The sequence below is a fragment of the Leopardus geoffroyi genome, chromosome C1 (genome assembly GCF_018350155.1).
Source record: "Leopardus geoffroyi isolate Oge1 chromosome C1, O.geoffroyi_Oge1_pat1.0, whole genome shotgun sequence".
Classification (NCBI taxonomy): Eukaryota; Metazoa; Chordata; class Mammalia; order Carnivora; family Felidae; genus Leopardus; species Leopardus geoffroyi.
In genome coordinates this window covers 92,920,162-92,946,274 of record NC_059328.1, presented here as the reverse complement: position 1 = coordinate 92,946,274, position 26,113 = coordinate 92,920,162, and the positions used below count along the sequence as shown (strand labels likewise).

At 41.6% G+C, this 26,113-nt stretch overlaps 1 protein-coding gene across 4 annotated transcripts; it reads left to right on the top strand.

Moving 5' to 3' along the window:
- Positions 1 to 156: 156 nt before the first annotated feature.
- Positions 157 to 26,057, top strand: CLCC1 (chloride channel CLIC like 1). Of its 4 annotated transcripts, none has more exons than XM_045478507.1 (11): positions 157 to 251; positions 9,889 to 10,029; positions 10,448 to 10,549; positions 13,571 to 13,678; positions 16,098 to 16,319; positions 16,561 to 16,701; positions 18,303 to 18,396; positions 19,895 to 19,992; positions 20,252 to 20,398; positions 22,902 to 23,243; positions 24,667 to 26,057. In XM_045478507.1, the coding sequence occupies exons 2-11, from the start codon at positions 9,901 to 9,903 to the stop codon at positions 24,922 to 24,924; spliced, it is 1,641 nt and encodes a 546-aa protein (XP_045334463.1). In that variant the 5' UTR covers positions 157 to 251; positions 9,889 to 9,900; the 3' UTR covers positions 24,925 to 26,057. The 4 variants fall into 4 exon arrangements, with proteins under 4 accessions (XP_045334463.1, XP_045334465.1, XP_045334464.1 ...); XM_045478508.1 differs by having other exon boundaries at positions 250 to 604; XM_045478506.1 differs by lacking the exon at positions 157 to 251 and adding an exon at positions 275 to 609.
- Positions 26,058 to 26,113: the final 56 nt, after the last annotated feature.

The window sequence follows — 26,113 nt, the reverse complement described above, 5'->3', positions numbered from 1 at the left end:
ACGCTTCCCATTCGTATACATTTGGCTTCACTTGCAGAGAGCTCAGCTAGCTGATCAAAGTAAAAAACCCTGGCCTAAACCTAGCCGACAGAGCCAGGCCCCGCCCCCTCGGCGGGCCAATCAGCCACGCGCCCGGGAAGGACGCACAGCTGCCAGCCGAGTAAGTCGATGAGGCGGTGCCAGAAACCAGGCGCCCGCTGAAGCGTTCGGCGGCTCCGCTAGGCGGCTCGCCATCTTTTCCAGCAGGCCGGGTAGGTGCCCTTCTTCCCGAGACGCAGGCTGGTGACCGGGCCTTGAGTCGGCGCGGTTGGGTGTATGTGCGGGAGGCGGATTACGGCTTCGGCCCCGGCGGGTTGGGCGGGCGCTGCCCGGGGCAGGGAGCCGCGCTCTCCCGGGCTGCTGTGCCTGGATCGGCGAGGACTGGCAGCCTTATCTTCGGGAGCAGCGCGGGCTGCTGGGGAGTTCCACGGTTCAAAGAGCGGCCTAGGGAAAGGGGCAGCAACTGCAAAGCCAGAGTCGAGCGAACGCTGAATTTCCTGGGCTTCAGTTATCTCTGAAAACTTTACGCAGCGTTTGATCGAACACCGCCAGCGGAATAGCTCGGGTTTGGTTGTAGTTAATTTTTTAAAACTTCAAATCTGATTTGAATATAAGGATTAGAGATACATATTTATGAGTGGGTGGTGAAAAACAATTCATATTTTCTCCATGGCAGTGGTTATGAAGGTGTGGTCCCCAGATTAGTGTCATCATCGCCATCTGGCAGGTTGTTAGAGACGCAGATTCTCAAGTTTGAGAGCCATGACTCCAGCAAACCAGACATAGGCACACGAACTAAATTGCGAACTCCTGACTTTTGTGCCATGCAACTTCTTGGTTAATACAGAATTTGACTCAAGTTAGTCTTGTCTTTCTCATACATGTGTAATTCATTGAAATCAGATACTTTTCTTTGCTGATTTCCACTCAGTAGCTGTAACTTTCTTTGGAGATCTCAGTCTCTCTTGGTAGCTCTCCACTCAAGTTGTTATCCCAAACTGTAAGATGAAGATGACAGTACTACTTCCAAGAGTTTTTGTGAGGACTGAATGAATGAATGTATGTAACAGTGTTTGGCATGTAGTAAGAGGACTATATATAATATATATTATATACATAATAATTATATATATTTATTATGTTTTATTATATTATTATATATTTATATATATTATATATACTTGTTATATATATTTATTATATATATAATAATTTTGATATTAGTGTCAAAGCCTGAAGCAGATGAGAAAGGTGATTTAAAGTAAGCTTATTAGTCACTGTCAAGTAGTAGAATCACAGGTGCCCCTCATTAAACTAAACCAACACAGGATGGTTACTTTTCCTTAACACTTTGCTGCTCAGAGTGTGGTCTGTGAGCCAATGTCTCTGCCATCACTAGCAGCTCTTAGAAATGCAGAATCTCAGGCCCACGTCAGATGTATTCAATCAGAAGCTGTTTTTAACAAGATCCCAAGCAGGTTTAGATGCAGCTTTGGAGGAAGTGTGAGATCAGCTATAAGATTGCTCAAGGAGTTACAGCCTTCAGTCAGTGACCACCGGGATTTGGCAGGAGGACTTGAGTTTGCAGCTGGTTCCACTCTTCTACCTCAGCTCCTGGTCTTGTGTAATTTTTCATTTCTAATTCCTAGTCCTAGATAAATCTCTGGATCTGCTGATCATTATTGGAGAAAGTAGCATAATTGCTAATAGCATGACTTTGTAGGGGTCATAGTCAAAACTCAGCTGCTCAAAAGGTTGTGGTTTTTTTTTTAAGAAGTGGCTTTTTTTTTTTTAATGTTTATTTATTTTTGAGAGAGAGAGCGTGCACAGGGGAGGGACAGAGAGAGAGGGAGATAGAGGATTCAAAGAAGGCTCTGCGCTGAGAGCAGAGAGCCGAACGTGGGGCTTGAACTCACAACCTTAGCTGAAGTTGGGTGCTTAACCGATTGAGCCACCCAGGTGCCCCTGCTTGAAAGGTGTTTGATTCATCTCCCTTTACATAATGCTCCCTATAGAGCTGTTTTCCCAAATCTCCATTCCTGCATCCCAGCTTCCTCACCCAGTGACATTCCTGGCTTCCTAGTGGATCATTTCACCATCTTCTTGATACATGTAATAATGTGAACTCTGTCAGCTTCTCTTCTTTTTGCTTTAGAACCTTTATTTCCATTCCTCTTTATTCATTTCTGTTTATGAAGGAGGGTAAAATCTTGTTGCCTATGAAAAGCCTTTTCTGTAGACTTGATTTTGTACACTGCCATCTTCTCAGAGCTTCTGCTCCATTCAGAGATGCCCTTTGTCACCTACCTAGTTCTTCACTGCTGAGAATTAGGTTTCTACCTATTAGTCTGTGAAAGTCATTTTGCAGATGACCAACGAATTAAGCAATCCTGTGTGTTTTTTCCCCCAGACTTTATTTTTCTCAGCTTCTTTGAAGTATTTATTAACAGTTGACTAATGCCTCTTTCAAATTAAGCTCCTCTCAGTTTCTACACATTGCATTTTTTAGCTAGTCTTCTACCGTGCTTATTAGTCTTAAGTGTTTTCTTTTGTGTTTGGGCCTTCTCAAGGCTTTATTCCTTAGTTTAACTCCTCCTGCCCCCCCCCCCCAATAAAGTATACAGTCATCCAGTATTTCTAACAGTCTCTAGAGCGTGACAGGGATCCTAGGATACCTTTCTCACTGTTATTTTACTTCGTATTTGGGTTTTACATTTTTTTTACATTTACACTGGGGGGGGGGGGATGAGAGCGAGCAAGCAAGTGGCGGAGGGACAGAGAGGTAGTGAGCAAGAGAGAGAATCCCAAGCAGGCCGCTGTACTGTCAGCACAGAGCCTGAGGTCAGGCTTGATCCCACGAACCATGAGATCATGCATAACCTGAGCTGAAATCAAGAGTTGGACACTTAATTGACTGAGCCACTCAGGCTCCCCAGTTTTACATTTTTAAACATAAAAAGTTGTGGGGTAAAAAGAGTGAGTTGTGGGTGTTTTGTTTTTATTAGTGGTTTACTTAATTAGTATATTTGAGGGGTGCCTGGGTGGCTCAGTCGGTTAAGCGTCCGACTTCAGCTCAGGTCACGATCTCACGGTCGGTGGGTTCGAGCTCCGCCTCAGGCTCTGGGCTGATGGCTCAGAGCCTGGAGCCTGCTTCGGATTCTGTGTCTCCTTCTCTGTCTGCCCCTCCCCCGTTCATGCTCTGTCTCTCTCTGTCTCAAAAATAAATAAAAACGTTAAAAAAAAAAATTAGTATATTTGACCAGTTCCTTTGCTCATTATTGTTTCTTTTATTCACACCTTTTCTCATTGAGGTTAAACTTCTTTAACGTATCAAGAGTCTGTGGGTTGGAATCTTTCTTAGTCTTTTTATGTCTGAAGAAATCTGTGTTAGTTTGCTGTACCACATACCACCAAATTCCACAGATTGGTGGCTTAAACAACAGAAGTTTATGTTCTCACAATTCTGGACACTAGAAATCCGAGATCAGGTTGTCGGCACAGTTGGTTTCTTCTGAGGCCTCTCTAGGCCTGTGGATGGCTGCCTTTTTCCTGTGTCCTCCTATCTTCTCTCTGACCTGTGTCCAGATTTCTTCTTCTTATAAGGACACCAGTCATATTGGATTAGGGCTGATGCTAATGACCTCTTTATGACTTAATTACCTCTTTAGAGACACTATCTCCAAATACAGTCATATTCTGTGAAACTGGGGTTTAGGATTTCATCGTATGAATTTTAGAGGTATACAGTTCAGACCATAACGGTATCTCATTCTTTCCCATTTTAGAAAAGGCTTTTGTAAAATCTGAAATACATATACAGAAAAATGTCTAAAATATTAATGTTCTTATCAAATTTTTAAAAAGCATACACCTATGTGACTACTATCTAGATTAAGAACTAGAACACTTGTTGGGGCACCTGGGTGGCTCATTTGTTGAGTGACTTCAGCTGAGGTCATGATCCCTTGGTTCATGGTATTGAGCCCCGATTCGGGTTCTGTGCTGACAGGCAGAGCCTGGAGTCTGCTTTGGATTCTGTGTCTCCCTCTCTCTCTGCCCCTCCCCAACTCATGCTCTGTCTCTCCCCATCTCTCAATGAATAAATGTTAAAAAAAAAAAAAAAAAAAAAGAACTAGAACACTGTCAATATCCCAGAAACCTTCCAGAGGTTTTCCCTTGTCTCCTTGATCTCAGAGGGAAAGATTTCAGTATTTATCAAGTGTAGTGTTTGCCTGTAGTACTCTATCTGGCAGTTTTCTTTTATTCGTGGTTTGCTAAGTGTTTTAATCAGGAGTAAGTTTATCCTGTTTCATTTTTGATTTGGGGGAGGGGCTTCTCTTTTTCTTCATTAATCTTACTATAGGTATATCAAACTTTTTTAGTCATTTCAAAGAACTAACTTTTGGCTTTATTTTCTCAATTACGATTTTCCTAAATTTTTTACTCATGTTTATTTTTTAATTTTTTTTTAAGTTTATTTGAGAGAGAGAGAGAGCACACACGAGCGAGCATGATTTGGGTGAAGGGAGAGAGAGAAGCCCAAGCAGTCTCTGCACTGTTGGTGCAGAGCCAGATGCAGGGCATGGCTGATTAAGTCATTGGCCATGTGATTGAAATCAGTCTCCACTTTCCTTCCCTCCCCTGAGGTTGGATGGATGAAAGTTCCAACCCTCTAATCCTGTGCTTGGTCTTTCTGATGACCATCCTCCACCTTGAAGCTACCTTGGGCCCAACGTAGTCACCTCATTAGCACCTCATCACAGACACTGCCATCACTCAGGAAATCTCTAGGGCATTTGGAGGAACTGTGGTCAAAGACCAGATATCCTTTATTATGTGGCAGGGACCCTCTGCACATAACAAAGGGGTTCTGTCTCTCTGCAGCTTTCTCTGCCTTGGTCCCCCCAGATACTCAGCTCTGTTTCCTCTGTTTTCTGGGCTCTGCCTGAGTTCCCCCTCCCTGTGCTCATGGCCTGGAAACTGTTAAGACAGTAAGCTGGGGCAATGGAAGGACTGTCTGTGTTTGTTTCCCATTTTTCTTTCTTTTTTTTTTTTAATTAAAAAATTTTTAAATGTTTTATTTATTTTTGAGAGAGAGTGGGGTGGGGGACAGAGAGAGGGAGACACAGAATCCAAAGTAGGCTCCAGGCTCTGAGCTGTCAGCACAGAGCCCAACACGGGGCTCAAACTCATAAACTCTGAGAACGTGACCTGAGCCAAAGTTGGACGCTTAACTGACTGAGCCACCCAGTTGCCCATTTCCCATTTTTCAAAGACAATTAGCCTTGCTCACCTAGTATTCAATGTCTTGAAGATTGTTGTCTCATAGATTTTGTGCAGAGGTTTTGGTTTTTCAGGCAGGAGAGTACATTTGTCCCCTGCTACTTCATCTTGGCCAGAAGTAGGAGTCTAGAGAGTGCTTTGGAGTACGGTGTACTGTGCACCTTGACCTTCCTGCTCTTTGAATGCTTCAAATTTTCTCCCCACTCTGATCTTTATGCTTGCTATGCCCATTCTCTAGATGTTCTTTTCCCAAGTCTTCTAAGGTTAGCTTCTTACCATTTTTCTGCTTAAATGTCGTTGTGGTTATCTACTGCTGTGTAACAAACCACCTCAAAGTTTAGAGGCATTTAAACATTTTATTCTTATGATTCTGTAGGCTTATGGGGCTTGACTGGACTCATCTGTGTAGCTCTTTTATTCCACATGATGTTGGCTGGGTCACAGGTCCAATACTGTGGGATTGGACTGGAACTACCAAGACGGCTCATTCACATGGCTGGCCATTGATGTTGGTTGCCAGCTGGGAGCTTAGCGTGTCCCAACACATGGCCTCTCCATGTGGCTAGGTCTTCTCACAGTATGGCAGCTGAGGTCCAAGAGCAGGTGTTCCAAAGTGATAAAGTAGAAGCAGCTGGGTGTCATATAGGCCAGGCCAGGCCCGGCCCAGAACCAACACAGCATCACTTCTGCCACAATATTTTGGCTAAATATTGTGAACCTGTGTAAAACATTTGTGCATAAGAGACTTCATTTTGTGACTGAAACTTCATCCTGTTTTTATTTATTTATTTTCTTCATTGTTTAGAGAGAATGCAAGGGGTGGGGGGGAGAGGGACTGGGGTGGAGAAAGAATCTTAAGCAGGGTCCGTCTGGGGCTCAAGTCTGGGATCATGACCTGAGCTGAACTCAAAGAGTCAGATGCTCAACCGAGAGCCACTCTGGTGCCCCATTCATTCTGTTTTTGAAACAGGAATTGCATTCCACTGTTGAACTGGGCAAGGGCATATGACTGAGCACCTGACTGCTGTATCTGTATTTTTAACAAAAATTGGTCACTCTGCAAAAGGGACTTTGCTAGCAACTAATACCATATACCTAGAAAGCCAATGAATTATAAATTGTAATAGTATCTCCCAGTTACAATACTTGGGAAACAACTGATGTAAGGTATTTTGTTTCCTCCTTTTTCTTATAAAAACCCCTTTTTCGGGGTGCCTGGGTGGCTCAGTTGGGTGGGCTTCTGACTTCGGCTCAGGTCATGATCTCACGGTTTGTGAGTTTGAGCCCCGCGTCGGGCTCTGTGCTGACAGCTCAGAGCCTGGAGCCTGTTTCGGATTCTGTGTCTCCCTCTCTCTCTGACCCTCCCCCATTCATGCTCTGTCTCTCTCTGTCTCAAAAATAAATAAACGTAAAAAAAAAAATTAAAAAAAAAACCCTTTTTCCCTGCAGTGGGGCCACAATTTGGGCTTCTCCCCAAATTATAGTTCTAAGCCCAAAATAAATGCTTTTGTATCAGTTCTTCCTCTCTTCTCGGTTGACAGTGGTCACAAGGTTAGCCCAGATTTGGGAGGAGGGAAAATAAACTCCATCTCTCTCTGGGGACTTGACAGCATTTGTGGCCATCTTTAATCTCCTCAGAGACCTTCCCTAAAATACTCAACATTTCCTAACTCATCCATACCATTGTCCCCCTTTATTTTTTTCACAGCACGTATCACTACCTGAAATTATATTTATTTTTTGGTCAAGTTACTGTCCCATCCTGTCCCCCATCCCCGTGTGCTCCTCCCTCCATGTAGCTTCTTAACAAATCGTGGCCGGTCTAGTGTCTTGGTATCCCTGTCACATAAGACAGTGCCCAGTATCCAGTAGGTATTTAGTAAATGCTGTACAAATGAATGCCTGACTTTCCACCAAAACCATGTTCTCATTCTCAATTTCTTTTTGAGGTTAATAATACCATGTTTTTGTAGTTGGTCAGCCTTGAAATCTTGGTCATGCCTGCCATCTTTCTTCTCTTTTGTGCGTTCAGTAGCTGAGGCCTGTATGTATAGCCAATCTTCAGGATGTGATTCAGCATCCTTTTGCTACTTCAGCCTCCTTGGAGGACTCTCAGAATCCAGCTTTTCCCCCTCATTCTGTACACTTAGTACTACCTTCATCTTCCCCAAATGTAGCTCCCATGCCTTTGAGAACTATTAGCCGAGAAGTCTGGCCATAACTTTTCACATCAGCATTGTCACTACAGCGTTGCCATCCCGCCATCTTCCTGTCTATCTCCCACCATGTCCATCCTCTGATGGTTTCGAAGGTTCACTTTGCTCCTCTGCCTCCCTTACCTTGCACACTTCCCGGTCTATTTCCCACACCCCATTCCTCCATGAAATCGTGCCCGTGTCTTCCAGTCAGAGACTGGCCTCTGAAGCCTCTAAACCTCTAAAACCTTGTGAATCCCTGTATGGCTTTGACCATTTGCAGCTTAACACTTACTGGGTATCTCATGCACCAGCCACTGGGCTAGGCCTTGGGCTTGGAGAGGTGGAGGGGACAAGATGGAGAGCCATTAGGAAGGTGAATTCTGATACCTTCCCCTGGAAAAGTTCACTTTATAGCACAGTGGTTTTCTACCCTGGCTGCGTATTGAAACAACCTGAGGCGCTTTAAAATTCCAGTGCCTGGGTCCCACATTTAAGAGATTCTGATTTAATTGGCCTGAGATGTGGCCAGAAGATTGGGATTTTTAGAAGCTTGTCAGGTGATTCATAACACACAGCCAAGATGGGCAGCCACTGTGCCAGTGGAAGAGATTGGCCAATAAGTGGCTGATTTTGTTGTGTGTTGTGCTGGAAGAATAAAGAGAGCACTCGGGGAGCACAAAGAAGTGTTTAATTTAGCCTGGAGCTACTTTATTTCTACAGGTAGACTATAAACCCAGGGCTTTCTCATCTTAGAATTCTCTTATTTGATTTTTATTCATAGTAGGTATAAGATAAGGTGTCCAACAGAACTTTCTGCAGTGATGGAATTGTTCTGTGTCTGTACTGGCAGGCACAGGCCCCCTGTGGGTGTGTGAACACTTGAAATGCTGCTAGCATGATTGAGTAACTGAATTTTTAATTAATGTAATTTAAGTTTAAATTTGTTGTTTATGTATTGGACAGTGTTGAATAGAAGAGGTATTAAGTATTGAAATGATTTGGGGCACCTGGGTGGCTCAGTTGGTTGAGCATCCAACTCTTGATTTTGGCTCAGGTCCTGATCTCAAGGTTTGTGGGTTTGAGTCCCACATTGGGCTCCGTGCTGTTGCTGTGGAGCCTGCTTGGGATTCTCTCTCTCTCTGCCCCTCCCACACCCTCCCTCTCTCAAAATAAATAAATAGGGGCGCCTGGGTGGCGCAGTCAGTTAAGCGTCCGACTTTAGCCAGGTCACGATCTTGCGGTCCGTGAGTTCGAGCCCCGCGTCAGGCTCTGGGCTGATGGCTCGGAGCCTGGAGCCTGTTTCCGATTCTGTGTCTCCCTCTCTCTCTGCCCCTCCCCCGTTCATGCTCTGTCTCTCTCTGTCCCAAAAATAAATAAACGTTAAATAAATAAATAAATAAATAAATAAATAAATAAATAAATAAATAAACTTAAAAAAAAATGATTTGACAGTGTTTCTGCCGAGGCTTAGCTGAAGCAGGTTACTTTCTCTGAAAGGTTTGGGAGTTTAGTCACCTCATTTGAATCTTAATTTTATACCTTTCTAATTTTCCATGTGTTAAAAAAAATTGGGGGGAGAGGGTTTGGTTAAATACCTGTTTATCTTAAAGCAGTTTTACTGATAAATGATTCACATACTGTATATAATTCACCGATTTAAAGAGCACGACTCAGCGGTTTTTAATGTATTCACAGATAATTGCAACCATTACCACAGTGAGTTTTCGATCATTTTTCATCACCTTAGAAAGAAGCCCTGTATCCTTTAACTACCAACCCTCTGTTATATCCTCAGCCCTGAGGACCTACTAATCTACTTTCTGTCTCTCTAGATTTTCCTGTTCTGGCCATTTCACGTAAATGGAATCATATTATGGTCCTGGGTGGCTGACTTCTTTCACATAGCATAGTGTTTTCAAGATTCATCCATATTGTAGCACTTATCAGTATTTGATTCCTTCCATGGCCTAATAAGATTCCTTTGTATGGCTAGATGACATTTTAGTTATCCATCAGTTGATAGACATTTGAATTGTTTCTACTTTTTGGCTATTGTGAATAATGTGGCTATAAACATTTGTGTATCAGTTTTTGTGTGGATAGGTATTTTCATTCCTTGGATATAAACCTGGGAATCGGATTCTTCTGAGTCTTATGAAAAATTCTTACTTTCTTTTTGTCTTGGCAAAAATATGTGTGTATATGTTTATATGTGAATACCATTTTGCTGAGTATTTTTATTTCAGTTATTATTCAGAAAGAAAGCATTATCTTAGCACTAGAAGGAAGTAGATAGCCTTTATTACAAAACCATGTCTTCTAAAAATAATTCTGTTTCATTATATCTATTAATTTTTTTTTTTTTTAGCCTTCATGCAGGATGCTGTATTCTCTGCTCCTTTGTGAATGTCTGTGGCTTATAACTGGTTATGCTTCTGATGATGACTGGATTGATCCCACAGACATGCTTAACTATGATGCTGCTTCAGGAACAATGAGAAAATCTCAGGTATTAAAAGAAAAAGAAAAGCGTGTGTGTATGTAAGACCTTCCCAGGTCTATACTGGAAATAGTCCACTTCGATTGCTGTTTTTCACAGAGCTGTGACAATTGTGTATCAGTGACTAGTAGCCGTGCAGATTATCTCCCTGACCTGCTTAATCTAAAATGATTTCAATCCCACCTGGTTATTTTTGTTTTGAATTGGAACGTAAAGCCCATTAAGCAGCAACTAATTTGATTTTAGCTCTTAGTATAGAAATTTGAGACTCTTTCTTTTTTGATGGTTCAATACAATTGAAGAATATAACAAAGTCATAAAATGAAGTCAAATTTTAGTCTTAACTATAGGTTTTACAACTTAACTATAAGTTTTAGTCTTAACTATAGGTTTTATAAAGGAAATAAAAATCTCTGTTTTGCTTTAGGTGAAATATGATGTATCAGAGAAAAAAGATGTCAGTCCTGACTTGTCATGTGCTGATGAATTGTCGGAATGTTATAGCAAACTTGATTCTTTAACTCATAAGGTTAGAATTTTTTTTAATTCATGAATTTTATATTCATAGTATGTTTAATTGCTGTTTCCTATATTTGCTAACATTATATATGCTTCTGTGTACTGTACAATTGATATATAATTTTTTTTAGTTATTCTGAACTTTTTTAAAAATAGTACTTTTATTTTCCTATAATAACATTTATTTCACCATGTTGTAATTATTTCTTTATGAGATGAACATTTCTTTTTTTTTTAAATATATGAAATTTATTGTCAAATTGGTTTCCATACAACACCCAGTGCTCATCCCAAAAGATGCCCTCTTCAATACCCATCACCCACCCTTCCCTCCCTCCCACCCCCCATCAGCCCTCAGAGATGAATATTTCTTGGGATCAAGAATGTTTTATTTACTTTTTTAAGATTTTATTTTATTATTTTTAATGTTTTATTTTTTTTTTGAGAGACAGAGTGCGAGTGGGGGAGGGTCAGAGAGCAAGGGAGACACAGAATCCGAAGCAGGCTCCAGGCTCTGAGCTGTCAGCACAGAGCCCGATGCGTGGCTCAAACCCACGAACCGTGAGATCATGACCTGAGCTGAAGTTGGACGCCTAACCGACTGAACTACCCAGGTGCCCCTATTATTATTTTTTTATTTTTAAGTAATTTCTACACCCAATATGGGGCTTGAACTTACAATCCCGAGATCAAGAGTCCCATGCTCTACTGACTGAGCCAGCCAGGCACCCCTGTTTTAGTCATTTTTGATTCTCTGTCACCGTGCTTGGTCATAGACTCATGACAAATGTAGCCCACGAAGAAATGGGCCTATGATCATCTGATGAGCATAAGAATTACTCTTGCAAATATAAGGGATTATTATAATTTAGTGTGTGGTAGCTGTTCCTTCATTTATTCAGTCCTTTTATTTGTGAGATGAAGTAGAGATGATGAGAAAGGAAATAAGTCACTATTATTAAGGGTTTGAATGTGTGTTGTGGGGTGGGAACCAACCTCTTGGCTGTGGAGACCATGAGCTGGTGGCCCCATGGAGAGGCCTTGGAAGGAGAGGGGGTGACAGGGGCCCAGCAGTGCTCAGTGCTCCAACCAAGGCAGTGACAAGGGTTGAAGAGGGAAATGTGGGACTTCTTCAAGGTGGAATAGGCAAATTTGGGTAGCTGAGGGAGAAGGGAAAGGGATGGAGTGAAGGACAGAGGTTTCCAGCTTGAGACACTGGGGGAGCTTGTGAATGGAGACACAGAGATCTCGATTATGGATCTGTAAGCACTGCTGTGGTGCTAACCGGCTGTGAATGCTGTGTCACCCAATGCCGGTAAAGTAATGCTTGGATAAGATTTGCCTCAGTTTAGTTGTGTTTTGTAGTATCATTGAGTTTGTTTGGCTGCACACTAGGAAATGCAGAAATGCCTTTTTACAGAAATTTTTTATTCCATTCTTTGCAACATGGGCTCAAAATTGTAGAAATATGATTGGCAAAATGGAGTCTTGAGTTCTTATTCTTTTAATTTTTATTTATTTATTTATTTTAATGTTTATTTATTTTTGACAGAGAGGCAGAGCATGAGCAGGGGAGGGGCAGAGAGGGAAACACAGAATCCGAAGCAGGCTCCAGGCTCTGAGCTGTCAGCACAGAGCCCGACGTGGGGCTCGAACTCACAGACCCTGAGATCATGACCTGAGCCCAAGTCGGACGCTCAACCGACTGAGCCACCCAGGTGCCCCTTGAGTTCTTATTTTAAAAAACATTGTCTTTGGGGCGCTTGGGTGGCTCAGTCAGTTAAGTGGCCATCTTTGGCTCAGGTCATGATCTCACAGTTCGTGACTTCAAACCCCACATCGGGCTCTGTATTCACTGTACGACGCTTGCTTCAGATTCTCTGTCTCCCTCTTTCTGGCCCTCTCTCTCTCTCTCTGTCTCTCTCTCAAAAATAAACGTTAAAAAAATTATAACATTCCCTTTTGGATGCCTGGATGGCTCAGTTGGTTAAGTGTCTGACTCTTGGTCTCGGCTCAGGTCATGATCTCAGTCTGTGGGGTGGAGCCCCAAGCCAGGCTCTGTGCTGACAGCGTGGAGCCTGCTTGGGATTCTCTCTCTCCTTCTCCCCCTCTCCCGCTCATGCACATGCTCTTGCTCCCTGTCTCAAAATAAAACAAAAACAAACAAAAAAACCCACACATTCTCTTAAAGAGAAATTTAAAAGGTTTTTAAACCTTGCCTGCAAGCAGAGGAAGCTGCCACATGACTTCTCAAGTGTCCTTCTATCCTAAGTCTGAGTGTAACGCTCGGTTATTCTGTTTATCATCTGAAGCCCGTTTCCATGCTAACTCAACTCATGGTCCACACTCAATTAGAAAATAAAAGTTGCTTATCACAGGTTCTAATGTCTATAAGATAGGTACTACCCTCACCTAGCAACTTGACCACTGTGGTGTCAGTAGAGCTAGGTTCAGAGGAAATCTGAATGATGAATTACGTGCTGAGGGGTTGCCATGTGTAGGACACTCTGGAGAAGCCATGTTCCTGCCCTTCTGAAGCAGCCCATAAATAGAGTTGGGGATGATCGATCATTTACAGGAAAAATTGATAAAAGGCCAAAAGTAATATGCACATTCAAGAAACTCCTTGCTGGGCCCTTCATTTCAGCTTCTGGCTTCCTCTTGTATGGTTTCTCTCTCTGTTCCTTATTCTCTTCCTTTCTTCTTTTGTTCCTTTGTTCATTGAATCATTACTTTGGAATTGGGAAGAGGCAGATGGTCCTAGATGTTCTGCTCATCCACATCTCTGCCTCCTTGCTTCATGATTTTTAGCTTTAAAATTGCCAGAGCCAAGTGCTGAACGCGTGTTTCTCATTTGTTGCCTTCCTGCCCTTTGCAAAGAGAACCCACAGAAAGTAGGAAGTTCTACATTTTCATATAGTTGATAATCACAAGCTCCTACCTTGATCTTGATGGGATCTCTAGGCTAGAAACTTGACCCTTACATTAAACTTTGATGCTAACTAATGTTGAATTTATTCTGTGATTACAGATCAGTGAGTGTGAAAAGAAAAAGAGGGAAGACTATGAAAGTGAGAGCAATCCTGTTTTTAGGAGATACTTAAATAAAATTTTAATTGAAGCCAGGAAGCTCGGACTTGTGAGTATTGATGTGATATTCATCAGTGTGGTGGATCTTTTCATTATTTATTTCACATGGGAGGAGGTGCTTTAAATTTGCTCTTTGAACTTTACTAAATGGTTGGAAATGACTTGGCAAGGAAATTCTATGCTGGCCCTTGTTTTCTACCACTTACACACTTTCTCATTCTTGTGATGTAAGATCATTCTGTGTTGAGAAAGACAACAATGTTTTTTAAGTAGTTTCCCCCCATCGCGGAAGCTTTTTACTATGTCAAGTACTACTTTGTAGAATTGCATATCATGTGCATATTGTTCATAATTAATGTTAGGATTCCAGTTTTTAGAGTCATTGTTTTCACTCTGGAGATTCAAAACATCAAGAAAAGTGAATTTTTTTTTTAATGTTTTTCTTTCATTCAAGAGAGACAGAGAGTGAGCATGGGAGGGGCAGAGAGAGGGGGAGACACAGAATCCGAAGCAGGCTCCAGGCTCTGATATGTCAGCACAGAGTCCAACACGGGGCTTGAACTCATGGACTGCAAGATCATGACCTGAACTGAAGTTGGACACTTAACCGACTGAGCCACCCGGGTGCCCCTAAACATCAAGAAAAGTTTAAAGGGGAAAAGAATGTTAGATGAATATTTAATCATCCCACCTTATTTTGGAAGTGAAAAAGCAGATGTTCTCATACATGCACCATTTAATTCAAGTCTTACAAGTGTGTGGGGTGAGGACACAGATGAAGGCAGAAAATACCTACGATGGAAATATTTAATGTAGTGTTTTTTAAAAATAGTAATCGATGACTGCTTTTTTAGCTCAGTGACGACTTGTGATACTACATGACACTTTGTTTTCTTCTGATTTTATATTTTCTTTTTATATAAATATCTGTATTCTTGGAAAAAAAGAATATTCTATTTGTGTTAACTGGTTAATGAAAGTAAAATGTTTGTAATGATTTTGCTAACCTGAATACATGCTAATAAAAAGTTATAAATATGTATGTTCAGGGGCGCCTGGGTGGCTCAGTCAGTTGAGCAGCTGACTTCTGCTCAGATCATAATCTCATGGTTTGTGAGTTTGAGCCCCGTGTTGGGTTCTGTGCTGACAGCTCAGAGCCTGGAGCCTGCTTCGGATTCTGTGTCTCCCTCTCTCTCTGCCCCTTCCCCACTCCTGCTCTTTCTCTCTCTGTCTCAGAAATAAAGAAACATTAAAAAAAAAATTTAAAAAAAAATATGCATGTTCATAGAAACTCCAGTTGGGCTGTTTTTCGAGATTCTTTTTCTCTTTTGTATTACTGCATATTTTAGGACTTTTGAAAATTCAGTCAGATGGAAAGTCATAAATGAATCCTAAAGTAAACAGCTCATGTTCGTTATTTGTGGATTCCATATGTGCGAATTTGTGTACACACTGAACTTCTTTTGTGACCCCAGAGTTAATCCTTGCAGAGCTTTTGTGTTGCTCAGACATGCACAGAGCAGCACAGCATTTGAATTGTCTGGTGCACCCATTCCCAGCTGAGGCTGCGCAATGCTGTGTTTTGCCTTGTTTCAGTTCTCAGACTATAAACAATTACTTTTTCATGCTTTATTTAGTGCCACATATTTCACACTTAGGCTGATGTTGTTATTTGGCTGTTTAAAACAATGCCCAAGATTAGGGGCACCTGGGTGGCTTAGTTAAGTGTCCAGTTCTTGTTGTTGGTTCAGGTCATGATCTCATGGGGTTGTGGGATCGAACCCCGTATCAGGCTCCATGCTGAGCGTGTAGCCTGCTTTAATTTTTTTTTTTTTAATGTTTATTTAAACATTAAGAGAGAGGCAGGCACAGAATCCAAAGCAGGCTCCAGGCTCTGAGCTGTCAGCACAGAGCCTGACGGGCTCGAACTCACAGACTGCGAGATCACACGTAGCCTGCTTTAGATTTCTCCCTCTCTCCCTCTGCCCCTCTCCCCTACTCATGCACTCTCAAAAAAAATTCCCAAGAAAAATCCTGTCCAGTGCCTCCGAGCACATGAAGGCTGGGATGTGCCTTACAGAGAAAAATATGCGTGTGAGATAAGCTTCGTTGGGGCATGAGTTACAGTGCTGTTGGCTGTGAGTTAAGTGTTAATCAAAAACATTAAATGAGGTATCTTTAAGTAGAAACACACATTAAAGGGCTATGCATTGACAGGCTGATGAAAATGTGTTTGGAACCTGACCGTGTATTTCCTGTAGGATCCATGGTTCAGTATTTGTTGACTAGCGTCCGAGGTGACTTTATAGAACAAAATCTCTGGTTTGTGTGTGAGAAAAATAGGTGGATAGTATTATCCTTATTTTATACATGTGAAATAAGAATCACATACATATTTAGTTCCAGACTGGCTGTTGTCTTAAAATGTTTCTCTCTTCTGTTGTTTGTTTTTGGCAAATTTAATTCAGCCTGAAGAAAACAAAGGTGATATGCATTATGATGCTGAGATTATCCTAAGAAGACAAACCTTGTTAGAAATACAGAAGTTTCTCAGTGGAGAGGATTGGAAGCCAGGAGCCTTGGATGATGCACTAAGTGATATTTTAATTAATTTTAAGCTTCATGATTTTGAAACATGGAAGTGGCGATTTGAAGACTCTTTTGGAGTGGATCCGTATAATGTGTTGATGGTAAGATGGGATGAGGGGGACGTAAGTAACAGCTCAGCTTTAAAAATCCCTTAAAATCTCCACCATGATTGTTAGGAGCCTGTATGGAGACCCTCCTGCTGTACTGAGGAGCGTGCGGCAGAAGAGTACACACGATTCGGCCTAGGAGTCCGGTTCTTTGGTCTCTGTTGACAGTTCCCATTTTCTGGTGGGGAGGATGGTGTGGCAGTAACTTTGCTTTCCCCTTCTTCCTGTTTTTGAGGTGCTTCTGTGTCTGCTCTGCATCGTGGCACTGGTGGCTACCGAGCTGTGGACCTATGTGCATTGGTACACCCAGCTGAGACGGGTTTTATTCATCAGTTTTCTCGTCAGTTTGGGATGGAATTGGATGTATTTATACAAGGTATTAAATACGCGGGAGGCTTTAAAACGTCAGATGTCATTTCATAATAGAAGAAGACCGTGCATCAAGACCTGATACATAACCTTCCTGAGGGCTGGAGGCAGTGGTTGGAGATGAGGCGGGGGAGGAAACTGGCAGCTGCTCACCTGCACCTGGTGTTTTGGGTCCTTGACCAGCTGGCGTGGTCCTCGTCCTCACAGCCCAGTTCCTGACGGTGGCAGCTGGGCAGCTAAATCAGAATAAAGCTAGGTAGATTGTTTAAAATTTTATGTAGGTAATTTAGGGTATGTCCTTTTATTCTTTGCTAGAAAAGATATCAAAAGATTATTTTTTAAAAGTTCGGTTATTTTCTGAATATGAAAGCGATATGTTGATGGTAGACACATCATCAACAAAAATAAAACATAAAAAAAAAATTTTTAAATAAACTTCAGTTCTTTCAAAATTGGGATCATACTGAATACAGAAAGTCAAATGAAGCACTATTCTTCTTGCCAAAATAGCATAACCAATGAAGGGCAATTTTAGATCGTTTTCGCAGGGTGAGTCAGGTAGCAAAGTGTTTTCGATGCATTTATCTGATTTAAGTCACTGTGATACATCCTTAACTTTTTGCTCTAAGTTCTGCAGCTTCTAGAACTAATTCTTCACAGATTAAAGGAAGAAAGTTTGGTTGAATATTGTTATCTTGGTGATTCCCCCCAGGGCTTTTATATAAAAAGATATAGTATCTTTATATGGACCATTTGTACTGAAAATCATCCAGAGTAAAACACTTTGTTGTGAATTGTAAAAAGAAAATGAGAAGTAGTTATTTAATGTATATATTTTGGGACGTGCTGTGAATTATATTTGAACTGATATTTAAAAATTTTTTTTTAATATTTATTTTTGAGACAGAGAGAGAGGTGGGGGAGGGGCACAGAGAGAGGGAGACACAGAATTGGAAGCAGGCTCCAGGCTCTGAGCTGTCAGCAGAGCCCGATATGGGGTTCGAACTCCTGAACCGTGAGATATGACCTGAGCTGATGTTGGACGCTTAACCGACTGAGTCACTCAGGTGCCCCTTAAACTAATTTTTTAAAACAATCTTTTTAGTACAAAGGTTTTCCTTTCTCATCAAAAGTATGTACAAAGAAGGAAACTATAATTCTTTATCCTCACTTGTTGTATTAAGACTGTGCTTTGAGGGCACCTGGGTGACTCAGTTAAGCGTCCATCTTCAGCTCAGGTCACGATCTCACAGTTCGTGGGTTCGAGCCCCACTTCCAGCTCTGTGCTGACAGCTCAGAGCCTGGAGCCCGCTTCAGATTCTGTGTCTCCCTCTCTGTCTGCCCCTCACCTGCTCATGCTCTGTCTTTCTCTGTCTCTCTCAAAAATAAATAAATGTTAAAAAAAAATTAATTAAAAAGAGAAAGAGACTGTGCTTTGCCATGAACTGAAAAGAGCTACTATTTTAAAATAATACGGTTTTTTTTTGTATCGAAAAAAATGTGAACAGTCTGGGGTCTGGTACAGACACTCTTTGAAGTAAGGTTTTGGATATGTAGACATAACCTCCTGTTAGCGGCCGCTCACAGCTCCTTCTTGGTGTTGGTCAGCTAGCCTTCGCACAGCATCAGGCCGAGGTTGCCAAGATGGAGCCGTTGAACAACGTGTGTGCTGAGAAGATGGACTGGATTGGAAGTCTCTGGGGTAAGGTGTTGGTTCACTGGGCCTTATTTTGAGTAGAATTTCTGAGAAGGAGAGAACATATTAGTAATTACAGAGAAATGATAAAATGCCGGAAAGACGCTTCCCATGACCAAATGAATCTTCAGTATCAGAAGAACATGCCAGAAGCGTTGGGTTTCAGACCGTGACACCTGTGCTCATGTAACATCACAGGGAAGGAATAGGAACTGTCTTTGCCGGCTCCAGTGTCACCTGTCTTCTCCATTAGACTGTGATGGAGCCTGTGCTCATGTCGTTCATCTAGTCCTTAGGAAGAGGGTTCGGCATGTTTATTAAAGAAGTGAATCGTGTTTATATAAATTAATATCCAGCTTAGACTTAATCTCCTGATAATGACTTATGAAACCTTATATTGTAACTTTACTATACATTTTTTAAATAAGAGGAAAATTATTTGACTTTTTTTTTAATCTCACAGACTTTATAAACATTCTCACTAATGTGACTGTCTTTACTTCTGTATATCTAGCAATAGGAATGGTTTAGTGTTCAAAGGCACTTTATAAATGCACGTCTGTAATAGCTGACCCAGAATAGACTCTCGGCAGATTGTACAAAACAGGGTGTCCAAATTAGCGTTTCTTCAAAAGTTATGGGAACTAAACCAATCCAGCCTTGCTTCCTGGCTGCAGGAGACAAGTGAATATATCCTCTAGCCCAGGCTAGTATGCAATGTACTGTGTACATACATTTAGAAAAATTGGGAGAACTAACGTTCTTTATTTTGTAAAGTAAGAATTGGTTTCTTTTTTTAATGTTTGTTTATTTTGAGGGAGAGAGAGAGAGAGCAAACAAGTGGAGAAGGGACAGAGAGAGGCAGAGAGAGAGAATCCCAAGCAGGCTGTGCGCTAGCAGCTTGGAGCCTGCTTGAGATTCTCTCTCTCTTCCTCTCCAGAGCCTGCTTGGGATTCTCTCTCTCTCTGTCTCTCTCTCTCTCTGTCTCTCTCTCTCTGCCCCACTCCCACTTATGCTATCTCTTTCAAAATAAATAAAACTTGAAATTTTATTGAGATAATTCTAGATGCACACGTAGTTGTGAGAAGTAAAACAGATCCTGTGCCCCCTTCCCCCATTATCCCCAGTGGAACCATCTTCCACAACTATAGCAACACAGCATCACAGCCAGGATATTAACTACCACATAATCCAGCGATCTCTGATTTCCCGTTTTCCTTGGACTCATTTGTATGTATAAAGAACAGTTTTTAATGTTTACTGTTTAGAAATTTTCATAAAGTATGTTTTCTCTGCATAAGACTCATATAATTTGAGGGGATTTTTAAACATTTTGGGCATAAGGTGAAAACTTTTTAAATCAGTGTTACAGGGAGTCTATTTGTACAGCAGTTAAAATTGGTTGGCGGCAGGGACAGGGACAAAACCAAAATGTCTTCTTTGGGAATGAAATGCAACTTTTTTTTTTTTAATGACTCAGTGTTTTGTCTGTTTCTCTAAATAGAAGTGTTTAGAAGTTCATGGACCTATAAGGATGACCCATGCCAAAAATACTATGAGCTCTTGTTAGTCAACCCTATTTGGTTGGTCCCACCAACAAAGGTATAGAACACATTTTGTCAAAATTACTTATACAAAGTCAAAAATCCCTTGTATTTATTAAAAGTTAGTGTTTTTACCGTCATTTTGCTAATAATAAACCTTTGCTCTAGAAAAAATACTTCCGTTACAAATGAATTTCACATTAAACGCATTTCAGTTTATGAACATAATTTCATCCCAGTGCACAGCGAATTTTGGCTTGTTCTGCGCACTCAACCATTTGAGGGAAAAATTAAGTTGCTATTATGTCTTGTTTTAGGCACTGGCAGTTACGTTCACCAACTTTGTCACGGAGCCATTGAAACACATTGGAAAAGGAGCTGGTGAATTTATTAAAGCGCTCATGAAGGAGATGCCAGTATTACTTCACATTCCCGTGCTGATAATTATGGCACTGGCTGTCCTGGTTAGTACACAGCACTGTTGACTGTTAACAGGACTTGCAGGAAAAAGGCAGTTCTAAAATTGCAGACTTTTTTTTGCTGTGGTAAATCAGGCTAAATCATGCTTAATGGTATGAAAAGATGATTTTAAAGTGATGCGGATTTATTTATACTTACGTGTGTATTCTTACGTGTATAAGCAAGGAGATGATTCTCAAGTTTGATTGTGGGTGTCATGGCAGGGACTTCGAGTAATAACACCCTTTTAAATTTGTTCTTTAACTTGTTGAAGTAATACAGATGAAATCAGTTGTTTTGTCCTCTTTGAGAAAGGGGGCCTTGTTTCAGTCTGAGTTTTTGCAGCCCTGAGAAGGGAAGGGCATTGGCTTAAGCGCAGAATCAGGCAGGGATGTAGAAGAAGGTGTTGTACTGGGAAACAGTTTGGGGATCCAGGAACAGACATTGATTATGTAGAAACATTATTCGTCATTCATCCACAGCCTCTTCAGCTTTCTTATTGTTGATTTTCAGCCCTTACCCTAATGAAGTAGTTGTCACATAAAACAAAATACAAAGAACCCAGATGTGCCATGGGAAAAGCCAAGTTTGTATCTGTAAAGAAATTAAGCTATTTAAAATGTACAACTTTAAATAATTTGCAGCATTGACTTTCTATGTTGGGTGTGAATATACACAACACGTGAGCAATTATCAGACGATTAGTACCTTCCAATTTTAATTATTAAATTAAAAAGGATTATCTTCCCTAAGGGTACAAAATTTACTATGCTTTATTCATTTTGAAATTGTTCCTGTTTTGTTTTTTTTTGGGCTTGTGATTTTAGGAGTCAGGTTTAGGGGGATGATTTTGTTAGGTGACATTAATTGTGTAGTAGTGCAGATTTCCCTTGACTTACGGGGTTACATCCTGATAAACCCATTGTAAGTTGAAAATACCATACGTCAAAAGTGCATTTAGAATACCTAGCTTAGGGGCGCCTGGGTGGCGCAGTCGGTTAAGCGTCCGACTTCAGCCAGGTCACGATCTCGCGGTCTGGGAGTTCGAGCCCCGCGTCAGGCTCTGGGCTGATGGCTCGGAGCCTGGAGCCTGTTTCCGATTCTGTGTCTCCCTCTCTCTCTGCCCCTCCCCCGTTCGTGCTCTGTCTCTCTCTGTCCCCCTAAGAATAAATAAACGTTGAAAAAAAAAATTAAAAAAAAAAAAAATAGAATACCTAGCTTACAGGACGTCATAGCTTAGCCTAGCCTGCCTTAAATGTGATCAGAATGCTTATGTTAGCCTGCAGTTGGGCAAAATCATCTAACACAAAGCCCATTTTATAGTAAAGTGTCAAATATCTTGCACCGTTTATTGAATATTGTACTGAAAGTGAGAGACAGAATGGCTGTGCGGGTAAGGAGTGATTGAGGTGAAGGGGTTGTTCATCCTTGTGACCGCGCGGCTGACCGGGAGCTGCCCTGCCCGGCATCACCAGAGAGGAGCGTACCTGAAATCGTTAGCCCAGGAAAAGATCCAAACTCTAAATTTGAAGTACAGTTTCTGCAGAATGTGTATCACTTTCTCACCATTGTGAAGTCTAACAGTTGTAAGTTGAACCATTGTAAGGGGTGGACTCCCTATAATCTAGTGTCTGACAAAAGCCCATCATCTCTTGATTCATCTGCCTGCGGAAAAGGCTTTTACTGCTTCTGTCTTCAAATAGTTTCTCTAGCTCAGTGATTTTCAAATTTCTTATTCTCAGGACCTTTTTGTACTCTTAAGAACCAAAGCCCACAAAACAAACAAAAACGGAGGACCATGAAGAGCTCCTATTTATGGTGGTTTTGTTCATTGATAGTTTACCATATTAGGAATTAAAACTAAGAAAAATTTAAAATTCACGTCTACACGAGCACACTGTCCATGAGCTGTCAGAGTGAGGAAGTCATTCCAGCCCCAGAAGATTCCACACTCAGAAGGGAAGAGTGAGAAAGACTAAGGTCTTTGAAGTAGAAAAAAGTCTGACCTCACAGAATCCCTGAAACTGTCTCAGGGATCCCCCTCGGGGTCCCTGGGCCACACATTGAGAAATGCTGCCTAGGTTTTCTCATGAAATGGGACTCAAAGCCTGTTGGAAACTTACCCTACCTGAGAATGTTTCCATAATGATGTGCAATTCTGACTTTTAGCAATTACCTTATATGGTGGGTGTGAAAATAGACAACTGATGAGCAGTTATCAGTACCTTCCAATTTAAGTTTCTAGACTTTAGCCAAACTTCCCTTGGGACAATTCATTCAGAATGTGTTTAGCTGATTGAAATGTCTACTTAAATGTGATTTCTCACATTTTATTGGCTATTCTGGCCCAGTATTAATTTAAAGAAGAGATCTCTAATGAAACAATAGTGAAATGAATACGTCTCCAAATGCCACAAGTCAAGTTAGGTAATTTTGTTAGCATCCTGAATAATTTCATTGTGAGTCAGCTATTAAATACTCAGGACTATGTATTTCTTTTCCTTCTAGAGTTTCTGCTATGGTGCTGGAAAATCAGTTAATATGCTGAGACAAATAAGTGGTCCCGAGAGAGAACCACCCCGGGCACTTGAGCCAGGTGACAGAGGACGCCAGAAGGAAGTTGATTATAGACCCCATGGTGGAGCAGGTGATACAGATTTCTATTATAGAGGCCCGATCGGCCCCGTTGAGCAAGGCCCTTATGACAAAACATATGAGGGTAGAAGAGATGTTTTGAGACAGAGAGATGTTGACTTGAGACTTAAGACTGGCAACAAGAGCCCCGAAGTGCTCCGGGCATGTGACTTACCAGACGCAGAGGCGAGAGAGCATCCCAAGGCGGTACCCAGTGTAAGTCAGCAACTGTTCATTTTGCCGTCCTGTCATGCTAGGCCTGAGTGCTTCCTACAGAGCTTCTGGTTAAGCGTTTTTTCCTCTCTTAACTTTCACATTTAATTATATCGTTATTGATATAATTGTTTACTCTCTCCTCCTTTCTAGTCAAAAGTTTGGCCTTCTCAGAAGAAATAAAGCCAGATTTGATTTTTATGTAAAGTACTATTTAACAAGTTAGAACAGGTGGTAGTTCATAGGAAATTTCATTAGGAAACCGAGCGAGCATGACTAAAATTTCTACCCGTAAAGAGCTCAGAGAGAAGTCCCCACTGAAGGCCTGGAGCCCTGGGGAGCCCGCAGGAGAGCCCTAAAGGCTCAGCTGGGCGGAAGAGTGGGTGGGGAGGGGCCACACCACACTTTCCCAAGTCTTTGGTATCATTGGCTGGCTAGAGTCTACTTTCTACCTGCCGAATGTTGAGGTGTTTTCTCTACATTATGGGCCATTTGAAGAGACATGCCATTTCTGTTTGTGAGAGGAATTTATAGCGTCATTTGCAAAGTTCAAGTTGCAACTGTAAACCTTTGAGAAATAGCTGTGAGTGCAGAATCTAGGAAATTATAGAATCCCTTCCACGGAGTTTCTTATAAGAAGAATAAACATACCTGTGTACATCTAGAAAAATTTCAGATGTGCCTTTCAGCTTTAATAGGTAACGGGTAAGATACCGTTCATCCTAAGCCTCAAGTGACTTCCCATCTCACTTAAAGGGAAAGCTAGTTATCATGGTGACCCGGGGCTCCCTTGATCTGCCCACAGCCCGGCTCCGTTGGCACATGGATCTCTTCTCCTCCTGCTCTCCTGCTGTGCTTACTCTCCTTCAGCCACAGGAGCCTCCTCACTATTCCGTGAACTTACAACCTTTGTACTTGCTGTTCCCTGTCTAGAATGCCATTCCTGTATATTCACATGGTTCATTTCTTCAGGCCTTTACTCCTGTATCACCTGATGTAAACCCAGCGTGGTAGTGGTAGTTTGTTAATTTGTTGCTTCTTTCCCCCAAGCTAATTGGAAGTTCCAGTGAGGGCGCGGGTTTTGTCAGTTTTGTTCCTGCTGTGTCCCCAGCACATAGAACTTAATACAGACTTAATAAATAATTCAAATGAATTACTCTCACCAGGCAAGAGGAGTTAGCAGTACTGTTTACCTGTCCTCTTGTCCCTTCCTAAACCTGGGTCACTAGACCACCTGCCATATCCTCTGTGCCCCTGCCCCATTCCTCCGTGTATAGTTCTGTGAGGCTTAATAACATCTGTATCCTTACAGTACAGCACTGGAGCTGGGATTCGAAAGAGTTCCAAGTTTGATACAACAGATTTGCATAGGAACTTGTTAAACATGTTTGATTGCATTAAACAATTAAAATGTAATTCTCTACAGCATAAATTTCCTGTTTTGGATGCAAAGCCCAAAGAGATTGGAATCCCAGGAGAAAGCACACTGCCAGAAAGCAGCACTGAAAGCAGCCAGTCCACTAAGCCTGTCTCTGGTGCAGAGACATCAGAGAAGGTGGAAGGTACATCTGCAGAGGAAAAGGGCCAGCTCAGGACCGGGGCCAGAGGCAGCCCAGAGGAAGGCGGTGGTGCATCCAGCCCCGCCAGCTGTGGAAAGGACCTGGATGCTGGCCCATGTGGCTAGAGGAACACAGACTCGGACCACAGCTCCAAGGTTGTCTTTGGGTTTTGTAAAGTATACTCTTCACAACCATGCACTCTTCTCTACACATATTCTGACATTTACTATACAGGTGCCAACTTCTACATTAATATTTTTATTGACCGTCAGAACGAATGAATACACATGTATTTCTGTTTAGTTTTTAATCTTTTGTCAGTTTAATTTCATTTTCATATTGAAACCTCCCAAAAAGTTTTAAAGTGTTAATTTTGGAACGGGATCTCATCGATGAACACATGGCAAGTATCACTGATTTCAAATAAAGAGGTCAGTTTGATTCAGGGGACAGTGAAAAAGTTGATGGTTCACAGGCTTAAATAGGAACCAACTAGCCAATGTGCGTGGTGCCTAGCGGAGAAGCCCGAGGACACCTACCTTAGTTAATAATTTGTTAGTCGTGCATTGGATTCAATATGTTTCTGCAAGTGGGAGTACCCAAAAATAGTTTTTAAGGAGAGTCCACTGTGGTCAAGTTTACTCTCGTCATGCACTTCGGTGTCTTCATGCAGCCATGGAGTATGCGTCCGTTTGTCTCTGTGTAGGCTGCCTTAGCTCATCATGGCTTTGTCATTCCCTATCCCACCTCCATCTCTCAACTCTCCCAGCGATGACTGGGCCTGCTTCCTGGCCACCTATCTTACTTTACCCTCAGCTAAGAGCTGAAGATTGCCAGGAGAATTTAGTTATTAGCACAGCTTAAGTCGGTAATCTGGGTTTTACATAGTCCGTAGACTTTGAGAATAGCTCTATTTCAATATGTACTTTACACATTGGTCAAGTACATTATTTTTGCTAAACAGCATAATCTCTCTACATCCCTGGTCAAATACTAAAAAATGCCACTGTCAAGATTTTTAAAAACTTACCTCAGCAAGAGGGTGTAAAATTTAATGTTACTATTATTTTCTCGTTTAATATTGCAAACATCTTTAGTATTTCATCAAAAAGGTAGTATTCCCCCCCCCCCCCAATACAACAGAATTTTGTATAAAAATTTGTAACATAGTAGGTATGTAATATATGAACTAATGCAAGGATGCCTGCAGTTTGGGGATTTTTGAACATCAATACATATAAAGGCCTCTCTTGTGGCACCTGGGTGGCTCAGTTGGTTAAGCATCTGACTTCAACTCTGGTCATGATCTCACAG

Excerpts from the sequence above, each read along its gene's own strand:
- CLCC1 (XM_045478507.1), top strand. The coding sequence starts at position 9,901 with ATGCTGTATTCTCTGCTCCTTTGTGAATGTCTGTGGCTTATAACTGGT. Across the intron at positions 18,397-19,894 it reads CTGGATTGGAAGTCTCTGGG|AAGTGTTTAGAAGTTCATGG; the intron begins GTAAGGTGTTGG and ends TTCTCTAAATAG. Across the intron at positions 19,993-20,251 it reads GGTTGGTCCCACCAACAAAG|GCACTGGCAGTTACGTTCAC; the intron begins GTATAGAACACA and ends GTCTTGTTTTAG.